The following is an 11,789-nucleotide window of genomic DNA, read 5'->3' on the forward strand; positions in this document are numbered from 1 at the left end:
CATTGACAGCAGCAATTTTACGGTATATTGTTTCACCATTAACGAGCGATCCACACACACATGCAGCACGTTAGGTGAGAGGTCAGGGCACACCAACAATGTGCATTACAATGAAGCTACTACAGTTACGACATTTATCAGACTGTTTACTTCTCTGAATGCCGTCGGACCATAAAAAGGGAGATTAGACATTTCATATGGCTTAGTTCCCGGCTAGTTGTTTGGTCGACAATGCAGCCTGGGATAACCTTTTCATTGAGTTTTGAATGAAAACCATTGACTACATTTGCGAAGCTGCAATTCAGCATTTGAGATTCCTGACCTGCGGCATGCAAATAATTTGCAGGGCACATAAAAATAAATCGTACCTACACTGAGCAGCGCAAGGAGTGTAACACAATCCGCAGCTGCCTTGGTGGCATTATAGTTATACCAAATTAATTCAAATAGGATGGGAGGGAGGGAGGGAGAGAAGGAGGGAGAAGAGAACGGCAAGCTTTTTTTAAAAATACTTTACATGTTATGAAGTTCATATTTTGCAGCAACAACAAATTGTACTTAAATAGCGCCTTTCCTGTCGGGAGGAAGTGTTTGCTCCTGAGATGGGGGCTGGAGTCAAAAGGAATCAAGGGCAAAGTGGGGGGGTTGGGGGTGGAGGTATATATCCTGTGATGTGCTTTGGGATGTTCTCCTGATGTGAAAAGCCCTTTACCACATGTAAGGATTATTATTATTAATTAGTATTATTATTAATGTAGCATCTCATCATATCTGCTTCAAACTGTATCTCACTATGTCTCTGACAGTAGTGTGCTTCCTCAGAACTGCCTGGATGAGGAGCCTAGATGATGAGCTCAAGTCCTGGTTGGGAGAGTAGGGGTACTTGAACCTTCTGGCCCGAAGGCAGAAGAAGGCTTCATTCTCTAACACCACCCGGGATCAGCACCAAATTCACACCATTTATTCTCCTTCCTCTAAGTGGAACAACAGCTTGCATTTACATAGCGCCTCACATAGTTCCAGAACGCTTGACTGTGGCGGAGCACGACACTGAGCTGGTGGGAGGGGGAGGTGACTGTAGGCACGGTCGAAGAGGAATGTCTTCAGCCACGCCTGAAGATGGGGAAGGAGGGATAGAGGAAGAGAGTGTTCCACAGTTTTGGTGTGTTGTGGCTGAAAGTGTGGCCACTGATGGTGGAACGGAGGGCACGAGGGATAAGCAGAAGGCTGGAGCCAGTCGAGCAGAGGCAGCAGGCAGTGGTTTGGGGGTGAACAGTTTGGAAGGGTAGGGAGGTGCCAGGGCACGAAGGGATTTCATGACAAGACGTAAGAGTTACACATATCATGGCAAGTGAGAGGATCACGGCAGGACGTAGGAGTTACACATAGGAGTGACGCACCTCGGTTCGTAGGCTCCAATCGGAATGGCGGCCAGGTCAAAAGGTCCGTACCGTTTCCCTATCTGTTCGAAGGCCACGCAGTAACCTGTATCTCCGGCAAAAAAAAATCTATTCCAAGGTCCCAGGACACACCAGCTGCCCCACAGCACCTTGTTGTCATCTGTGACCGTCCGCTTGCTCCAGTGCTGCACCGGGGTGAACACAAAGGTGATGTCGTCGTGTCCGGGCACACAGTTCTCCTCCCACCAGTCCAGCTCGATCACATTCTCACAGCCACACTTCTGCATCCAGTCCAAGAGGCCCAGAGGCACAAACCAGCGCAGGTCACTGCCAAACCTCTCGTTGAGACTCACCACCGTGTTGTAATCCAAATGGTCGTAGTGCGTGTGGCTGATGACCACGGCGTCTATGGTGGGGAGCTGGGACAGAGCGCAGGGTGGGCTTCGGAATCGCTTGGGCCCCAGGAACTGCACAGGCGAGGCTCGCTGGCTGAAGATGGGGTCGGTTAGAATGACGAGTCCCTCCATTTCCACCATCAGAGAGGCATGTCCCATCCAGGTCACCCGGATCCCATTGCCCGTCCGACCCACCAACTCGGGGTCTTTGACGAAGTACGGCTCCACTATTGGCAGTGCTTCATCAAGCTCCTAGAGACAGCGAGAACAAGATATTGAGATAGTAATCTCTTCGCCTTTGATGTCACTCCTGTAGTAATAAATAATAATAATAATCCTTGCATTTGATATAGCGCGTCCTGTGGCTCAGTGGTTAGAGCACTCAGCTCGCAAGTGAGAGGACCTGGGTTCGATTCCCGGGCAGGGCGAAACATTGGGCATGTTTCCTTACTCCATACGCCTCTGTTTACTTAGCGGTAAGTAGGAAACTGGTTGTTGGCGGATTGGCGGATTGCTTTTCCGGGGATAATAATCCCTTCAAAAAACACTAAAACATCTCGAAGACGTGATAAGATGCTAATTCAAATGCAAGGATTATTATTATTATTACGTGGTCGAAACGTGTCAAAGCACTTCATGGGATACATTATAAAGTGTCGTGACTGTTTATTATGTGGACAAAATAACATATGACAATATAAATATAACTGGAACAGCAAAGTATCTCCAACTGCTACCCAGGTAACTGCTATCAAGTTTAGTTACTGTGTATCTGTAGGCAGACAATTTGCACACAGCAATGAAAACCATGACAATTCACTGTTCTTTAAAATAGTGCTCGGGGAACTTGAACATCCACCTGAAATACCAAAACAGGCAAGTAGAATCTTGTTTTCCCATTTCAGGTGAAAGACAGCATTTCTAACAATGCAGCACTCTCCTCAATACTGGACTTAAACCCACAACTTGTGACCCAGAGGCGAGAGAGAGAGAGAGACATCCACTGAGTCAAAATGCCATGTTGATTCCGTTGCTGTGATAGTGACAGCTTTGAGCTTCGGTAAAGATTTTTCTGTACAACTGAATTTTTAATATTCTACTGCAGTATAACGCAATAAAAAGAGTATGAAACAAGCCTCGTGGGACTCAGGCTTTATTTACATTCAGTCACTTATAGTCAGTGTCAATGTAAGCAGAAGGCAGGCATTTTAAAATTAGCAACGACTTAAACCGTTCCGTTGAAAAATTGTCAAAAGAGTGTTCGAAATATTCTTCAACGTAAAACTCCACAGATCTAGGTCTGTCCATTGTGACTTCTGCGCCTGAGAACACAATGGTCATCAGATTCTGAAAAATTGTCAGCAAGAATAATTAATATTGTGCCGTCTCGTGCTGAAATGTCTCAAACAGCCTCACACAAGGGTTTCCTTTAAAGCTTCGCGCGGGGTGTGTTTCCAAGCGCTCCGAGACGCTGCCCCGTGTGAAAGGCGCTATACAAGCGCAAGTCGTTGCTGTTGTGACTGTGTACGTGTAGGTGAATGTGGTAGCTAATTCGCAGACGGCAATGGTCCCAGAAACAGCCATGAAGTCATTTAAAAAAATCTAAATCTGGAGAATGATGGCCAGTTCACCAAGAGTAATGCCCTTCTCTTTTGTGAATAGTGCTGTGGAAACTTTAACGTCCACTGAACATGCAGACAGTTTAACATTTCACCTGAAGGCCAACGCCTCCCTCCTCGAGCACTGCACAGGGCTGGAATATCAGCCTCGAACATGAATGAGCTCAAAATCCAGACTTGAATCCAAAACTTTATGACTCAGAGGCGAGTGCTACCAACTGAAGCAAGTTGACACCTGAATCTCTTGTAAACAAGCAATTGCTGATTACAGGAGCTTTTACCACCTAATCCATGAACAATACATACAAGGATTGGTCGGTAAAGTCATTCAGACTCTCCATATGTCTCTGGAATCTGGATTTATTTCCGTCATATAGGAATAGGAGATCATTTAGTCCGTTAAGTCTGTTCCGCTGATTTGTTAGTTCACAGCAGATCTTTGAATTCTATTTACCTGCCTTTTCCCTGTATCTGTTCTTCCCAAGTGTCTATGTCATGTAAATTGTCCTTTCCTTCCCTTCCTTTTAAATAGCCCAATATTTCCTGTATCTCCTCGTTCTGGGCCAGTGCATTCCAGACTCTGACAATGAGAAGAAATGTTTTCTGATCTCACTTCTAAAAGCTTAGAATATATTGTGGAGTCCTGTAGCGCATTGTATACCCAGCAATAAATTGGAACCCGGTTGTTAGTCGATTAACGGATCGCTTTTCTGGGGATAATAATCCCTTCAAAAATAAAATAATGATAATTTGGTCGCTCAATCCATGACTGTTTGTGGCCCACAAAATATACAGTCAATTCACTTTACAATACATTATGTGAAGCACTTTGAGACATCTCAACGACGTGAAAAGGCTCTATGTCAAATGGAAGGATTATTATCAGGTTTCCTCTTAAAATAGTTTGATGTTTCTGCTTCAACTATAGTTTCTGGCAGCAAGTTCCTTATTCTCACATTCTGAATATAGAAGTTCTTCCTAAACTTCCTTTTAGATCTGCTCAAAATATATATTTTTGTTCCGTTGTTTTGGACTCACCAACAACTGGAAACAGCTGATCAATAAGCACTTTATTAAAACCCATCATAGTCTTAAACCCCTCTATCAGGTCCCCTCTCAACTGTCTCAACTGTCTCATCTCCAGAAAGAAGACTTGGCCAATTTCTCTTGGATAGACATTTCCATTCAGCCCTTGTAAACCTACACTGTGCTCTCTCCATTGATACAATATCCTTCCTATTTTTCATAGCAAAGGCAATAAGGGTTTTAAAAGAAAAACTATGATCCATTTGTACTTATCTATCGATATCAAACCCTGTGTAAAAGAGGTAATTGCTCAATTATTATTATTATTATCAGTGCAAAGGAGAAATGTGATGGGACGCCCACTATATAAATAATATCTTCTATTCACTCAGCCACAAACAAAACTTTAATTCCACACCTTTGAACACAATGGCAGAGTCAAGCTGTTTTGTGTTACAGGCCGGACTTTGCACGTTGACCTCATCAGACAATATTTCAACACAGAAAATAAATACAGCTACTAATGCCTGACCGAGGAAGTGCGCATTTGCTATTCACACTTGAATTGCTTCACTCGAGACGACTGTAGGATATTGGTGGTTTTGCTGGGAGAAATAAACCGCTGCTTGGTGACTGTGCTGCTCAACCACACCGAGTTAAGCAGTTTGGTATCAAAGTGGGGGGGTGTGAAGTGTGCTTTTAGGTAAGATACTGGAAATAGAATACAGAGTTAGCAAGGAATAAGCCCATCAAGTGGAAAAAACTGACCCTAGGCTCATGCTAAGCATAAGTAACAGCAGCGTCAAAATAGCAGTGACTAAAAATAAATGGACAAGGCTCAGTTGGTGAAGCTACTGCCTGGTATGAATGTTACAGACCGGAAAGCTTCCAGGTTTTATGTGAGTTAGATTTTACTGGGCAATAGGGGTACTGGCTGCAATTTACCTCCTTGGCTCTGATCTTGGGAGTGTAAATGCTGCCGTAAAGTTCTTATATGTGAAAATTAGGAGCACACAGAATCAGACTTCCTCTCCGTGGTAGATAACCCTGATACAACTGACTGTCTTGGTTCCCACATGAAGAATGCTAATTTTTGTTCGAGTCAGCTGAGTGTCTGACACTTTGTGGAAGCCCATCACTAATGCTAAAGAGTAGCCAAACTAAACTGAGAGTTCCACAAATGTATGGCACTTACACACATAAAACTTTCCCCACACCGCCTTATTACATAAATTTAAAACATATTAACAACAATGCCTCCATTTCTTAATAGAACCTATACGATCCCAACATCTCAAAGCGCTTCACAGGGAATTGCTGTTAAAGGTAGTTAATGACTACTGATAATAATAAGTCTCAAAATGGACCTTGAACAACAGAGGAAGGAACCTTGTTCCCCACTTCCCCAAGAAGTGTCCAAATGTGGAATCCTGTAGCTTAGTGGTTAAAGCACTCGCCTCACAAGTGAAGGGACCCGGGTTCGATTCCCAGGCTGGGCGAAACCTTAGGCAAGTTTCCTTATTCCACAAACCTCTCTGTTTACCTAGCAGTAAGTAGGAACCCGGTTGTTAGTCGATTGGCGGATTGCTCTTCCGAGAATAATAATCCCTCCAAAAATAATAATAATAATAATTTGGTCACTCGATCCACGACTGTTTGCGGGACACTGCTGTGTGCAATTGGCTGCCGCGTTTCACCCACAAAATATACAGTCAATTCACTTTACAATATATCCTGTGAAGAGCTTTGAGAGGTCTCAATGAGGTGTTAAGCCGTTATATCAAATGCAAGGATGATGATGATTATTATTATCATCCTTAAACCACGTACCTCTTTGGAGCTGGGGATGTTGCTGTGGTCTTTCTCCATTAGGGCCCATTTCAGGACGCTGGTGAAAGCTGGAGGTTTCCAGGTCGGCCAAGGGTTAACGAACCGGCCGTTTTCTCCCCTCTTGGATTTGGTGACGTCCTCCTCCAGGCGGTAATCCAGCCGGAAACTCTTCCTGGAAGCTCGGGACGAGGTGCTGCCCCTCGAGTCTCGGCTGACATTGATCCCTCGCTTCTTCACGGCTTCCTTCGGGTAGTGGCTGTGAGAAAGTGGAGCCCGCCCTTGGGAGCGTTCGTCCATTTCTTTATCCCTCCAATCCAATCTTTAATACAAACACCAAAGTTATCATTATTACTAAAATCCACAGTCCAGAACCCTGAATATTTTAGTGATTTTGTTTTAATTATTATTGTTAGGGCAGGGAATCAAGGGATACGGGGCAATTGGAGTTGAGGCACAGATCAGCCATGATCTATTAGAATGACGGAACAGACTCGAGGAGCTGAATGACCTACTCCTGTTCCTGTTCCTATGTTCCTAGATATCAATTACATGGGGAGAGGGGGAATAATTATATTTAATTATTATTATTATTATATATAATTATATTTATATATACGCATATATGCATATGTATTGATTCCTTCTCCCTCCATGTAATTCTTTTTATATATATATTTTAATATACACAGTATATATATATATCAAAACGTCTATTGGTAAAAAATATCTATAGTATATAATTAGTTATGCCCACAAAATACATGCACAGGCGTCCACATCCCATTTTGCCCACAAAATACACAGTCAATCCACTTTACAATATATTCTGTGAAGCGCTTTGAGACGTCTCAACGACGTGATAAGGTGCTGGTATCAAATGCAAGAATTATTATATTATTATGTAAATAATATTGCACTAAATCCATTTGCTGACAATGCCGTCCTTTATACCAGTAGGAACAGGAGAGATCAGGAGTTGCATGACCAAGTAACTAATCTCTCGTTGCATTTTAACCAAATAATGACAAAATTAAAAGTTGGAATGAAATGAAACGCAAAGCGGATCGCTGCACTGAACACGTTAAGCACTTTCACGAGCCAAAGCCCTGTATCATGGTCTATAATAGGTACAGCGGAAATGTCAATACAACATGGAGCTTTGCAAATAAAGTTAAAAATAAATCTGTTGGCATCCAGCTCACGAAACAACGGTAACCTTATATTTAAAACGAAACGTTTCGCCCCCAAAATATACAGTCAATTCACTGTATAGTTTACGGTATATCCTGTGAAGCGCTTTGAGACGTCTCGAAGACCTGATAAGGCGCTGTATCAAATGCAAGGATTATTATAAGTGGTATTATTAGTAATATTTACGGTACATTCTGTGAAGCGCTTTGAGACGTCTCAACAACGTGATAAGGCGCAGTGTAGTATTATTATTATTATTATCAAAAACATTACAAATCGCAGTGCACCCCCCCAAAAAAAACAAGCTGGATTATTTCACTTATCTGCAATAAATTACTGAGCCTCTATAGAAGGGGTCAGTTTCTCTCTCTCTCTCTCTCTCTCTGTGTTTGTGTGTGTGTTAAACAGAGTTGGAATTGCAGATCAAATTACTTGCACGTCTGGGAGCATCGGAAGCGAGAGGAGGGGGGAAAGAAACAGCAGACAGATAGAGAGGATAGAGAGAGAGGATAGAGAGATCTCTTTGAAGGAGGCGAGGATCCAGCCAGGTTTTGCTACTTCCCTCCGAAGGCTAAAATTTATCTTTCTCTCCCTCCCCTTGTGGTTCCCAGCCTCAGATGATGTAACAGAGGAACCAGTCAGAGCTTTGGTGTCAAACCCCCACAACCACATGCCCTGATATTTCCCTTATTATTCCTGCAAATGAGACATTCAAGCCCCTTTTAGTGAAATTAACTCACTCAAGATTTTTGTCACCAAGAGGACATTAGATGGTTTCTTTCTCTGGACCTCAACTCGATTAAAGCAAATATATATATATATATATATATATACAGAATATATATATATACACACATATATATATATACAACAATAATTATTATTAAATATCTAGGTGCACACGTACACACATATATATATAGATATATATACACTAAGTCGCATTTTAAAGGAAAAATAACTTACCGAATTTTCTGGCTGTCAAATCAGGACAAAAAGTCAAGAGTTTTAATAAAACGACATCACAAAAGCTCGTAAAGATCCATCCACTGTTTGCACCTCAGCAAAAAAATGCAGGGAATAAAGTGCAAAGTGAAACCTGACAAAAGACAACTGGGGATGGTGCAGAGACACAGACACCTGGAATAAAAAAGGCACTGACACCACACACACACACACACACAGACAGAGAGAGAGAGAGATGGACTGCAATAATACATGTGTGTTAAACAGTAAAGTTGCAGTAAAGGGACATTAACCCTTATTAACCTGGTGCAATTGAGGTTTCAGTTTCCCCCTTGAAATCCAATTTAAAAAAAGGACATTTTAATACAATTTAACACCAGTGTGTGCAACACTCACAGTTCCTTTCCAAGTGTCCAGATCCTGTCCTCATTCTCCAGACCTGCCTGAAGTTTTAAAACCCTCTCTGACCATTCTCCCTCTTCTCTCTCTCTCTCTCTCTCTCTCTTCTCTTTCCCCCTCTCTCTGTGCTACATCTATTTCTGGTAAAGTTCTGTATGACTGAGTGACAGCCACTGCAGCTAACCTTAGTGCAAAGGAAAGGGGAGACACAAGAGAGAGAGAGAGAGAGAGAAACATAGACCGACTTGAAAAAAAATTAAGATTTTACACTCTTATCCTTGCAATAAAAACATACATTTGGCGTATAATCGAGTAGAGTTGACTTGACTCAGGCTCCCCTTCTCTGTCGATTGCCACCGACTAAATAGCCTGAAACATTTCTTTCTGTGTGTGTGTGTTTTGAGAAGGCTCCTCCTCAAAAAGGTAGTCCTCGAAGTCTGTGTCATAGGGATTTGCATCAATTCCCCCCCCCCCAAACACTAAGTAAAGCATGGGAGGAGGGGAGAGGGAGAAGATTCCTGTTGCCCGGGTTTTAATAATGGATTTAAACCAAGTTCCAGTGAAGATGACGATGCCAATCCTTGCATTTGATGTCGCGTCTTCGAGACGCCTCAAAGCGCTCGCGGAATGTACCGCAAAGTGAATTGACTGTGTATTTTGTGGGCGAAACGCGGCGGCCGATTGCGGGCAGCGGCGTCCCCGCGCCCACGGTGGCGGATTGAGTGACCAAATTATTTTTTAAAAAGGGATTATTACCTCCCAGAAAAGCAATCTGCCCTTGTTAACAACCGGGCTCGTACTTACTGCCGGGTAAACAGGCGTGTGGAGTAATAACAATACTAACAATAATCCTTGCATTAAATATAGCGCTTTTCACGTCTTCTCGACGTCTCAAAGCGCTTCACAGAATAGACTGTAAAGTGAATGGACCGTATATTTGTGTGTGTGTGTGGGGGGGGGCAGTGGGGAGCTGTAATTTATAAACACAACGTGTGAAAGAGGGGAGAGACAGAGAGAGAGAGAAAGAGGGGGAGAGAGAAAAGGGGATATGTGTGGGGGGGGATGTGGGGTTATATATATATAGAGAGAGATTCACCTGCAATAGGATCTGTGTGTGTGTGGTGGGGGGGAGTGTGTGTGTGTGTTTAGTGTGGGGGGGGGAGCGTGTGTGTGTGTGTGTGTGTGTGTGTGTGTGTGTGTGTGGGGGGGGGGGGTGTGTGTGTGTGGGGGGGGAGTGTGTGTGGGGGAGTGTGTGTGGGGTGTGTGTGTGGTGGGGGGGGAGTGTGTGTGTGGGGGAGTGTGTGTGTGGTGGGGGGGGGAAGTGTGTGTGTGTGGTGGGGGGGGAGTGTGTATGTGGGGGAGTGTGGTGGAGTGTGTGTGTGTGGTGGGGGGGGGTGTGTTGTGGGGGGAGTGTGTGGAGTGTGTGTGTGTGGTGGGGGGGGGAGTGTGTATGTGGGGGAGTGTGTTGTGGGGGGAGTGTGTGTGTGGGGGGAGTGTGTGGGGGTGTGTGTGGAGAGTGTGTGTATGGGGTGTGTGGGTGTGTGTGTGGGGGAGTGTGTGTGTGGGGGAGGTGTGTGTGTGGTGGGGGGGGGGGGTGTGTGTGTGGGGAGTGTGTGTGTGTGGTGGGGGGGAGTGTGTTGTGGGGGAGTGTGTGTGTGGGGGGTAGTGTGTGTGTGTGGGGGGGAGTGTGTATGTGGGGGGAGTGTGTGTGTGGGGAGTGTGTGTGTGTGTGGGGAGTGTGTGTGTGTGGGGGGAGTGTGTGTGTGGGGGGGGTGTGTATGTGGGGGAGTGTGTGTGTGGGGGAGTGTGTGTGTGGTGGGGAGGGTGTGTTGTGGGGGAGTGTGTTGTGGGGGAGTGTGTATGTGGGGGAGTGTGTGTGTGTGTGGGGGGGGGGTGTGTGGGGGAGTGTGTGTGTGGGGGAGTGTGTGTGTGGGGGAGTGTGTATGTGGGGGGAGTGTGTGTGTGGGGGAGTGTGTGTGGGGGGGAGTGTGTGGGGGTGTGTGGAGAGTGTGTGTATGGAGTGTGGGGGGCGGTGGTGGGGGTTATATATATATACATATATAGAGAGAGAGGGGATCACCTGTCGGGTGTCGGTGTCGGTGCTCCGCAGTTTCCTGACTCTCGTCCTCTGTCCTCTTTCCCCCAAAGCCTCCGGACCGAGTGGAGCCCTCGTCTGAGTGCCGCCGACCGACCCGACCCGACCGGGGGGGGGGGAGAGGGGGGAGAGGAGAGGCCGCCGGAGAGCAGAGCAGAGCAGCCTCTCCCCCAGAGAGCAGCCCATCCGCCAGTGCCGGAGCTGTGCTCGGCTTCCCCTCGGGCTGGGGGGGGGGGGGGTAGGTGTGGGGTTAGGGTGTGGGTGGGGCTGTGGGTATGGAGGGGTGTGGGTGGGGTTGGGTTGGGGGGTTGGGGTGGGGTTGGGGGTGGTGTGGGGGTTGGGGGTGTTGGGGGTGTGGGTGGGGTTGGGGGCTGGGTTGGGGTGTTGGTGGGGGCTGGGGTGTGGGTGGGGGCTGGGGTGTGGGTGGGGGGCTGGGGTGTGGGTGGGGGCTGGGGTGTGGGTGGGGGTTGGGGCTGGGGTTGGGGGCTGGGGTGGTGGGTGGGGGCTGGGGTTGGGGGTTTGGGGGGGCTGTGTGGGTGGGGTGTTGGGGTTGGGGGGCTGGGGTGTGGGTGGGGGGTGGGGTTGGGGGCTGGGGTGTGGGGCTGGGGTTGGGGGTGTTGGGGGGGCTGGGGTTGGGGGGTTGGGGGGCTGGGGTTTGGGTGTGTGGGGGGCTGGGGTTGGGGTGTTGGGGGGGCTGGGGTGTGGGTGGGGGGCTGGGGTTGGGGGTGTTGGGGGGCTGGGGTTGGGGGGTTGGGGCTGGGGTTGGGGTGTTGGGGGGCTGGGGTTGGGGGGCTGGTGGTGTTGGTTGGGGCTGTGGGGGTGGGTGGGCTGGGTTGGGGGGTGGGGGTGGGCTGGTGTTGGGGGTGGG

General features: G+C 46.7%; 1 protein-coding gene across 5 annotated transcripts in view; it reads right to left on the reverse strand.

The window, feature by feature from the left end:
• napepld (N-acyl phosphatidylethanolamine phospholipase D) overlaps positions 1-11,003 on the reverse strand; it is a 33,142-nt gene extending 22,139 nt beyond the window's left edge. Inside the window, exons 1-4 of one of the 5 annotated variants that reach the window (XM_042335479.1) lie at positions 9,122-9,317; positions 8,428-8,510; positions 6,271-6,589; positions 1,401-2,047 (exon numbers count right to left, since the gene is read on the reverse strand). In XM_042335479.1, the coding sequence (XP_042191413.1) occupies positions 1,401-2,047; positions 6,271-6,567 (944 nt within the window). In that variant the 5' untranslated portion in view covers positions 6,568-6,589; positions 8,428-8,510; positions 9,122-9,317. Of the gene's footprint in view, positions 1-1,400; positions 2,048-6,270; positions 6,590-8,427; positions 8,608-8,823; positions 9,033-9,121; positions 9,318-10,906 lie in introns of those variants that run through there. The other 4 variants (XM_042335478.1, XM_007890890.2, XM_007890892.2 and 1 more) reach the window with 4 other exon arrangements.
• Positions 11,004-11,789: the final 786 nt, after the last annotated feature.

This window comes from Callorhinchus milii, unplaced genomic scaffold (assembly GCF_018977255.1).
Source record: "Callorhinchus milii isolate IMCB2004 unplaced genomic scaffold, IMCB_Cmil_1.0 Scaffold5, whole genome shotgun sequence".
Taxonomy (NCBI): domain Eukaryota; kingdom Metazoa; phylum Chordata; class Chondrichthyes; order Chimaeriformes; family Callorhinchidae; genus Callorhinchus; species Callorhinchus milii.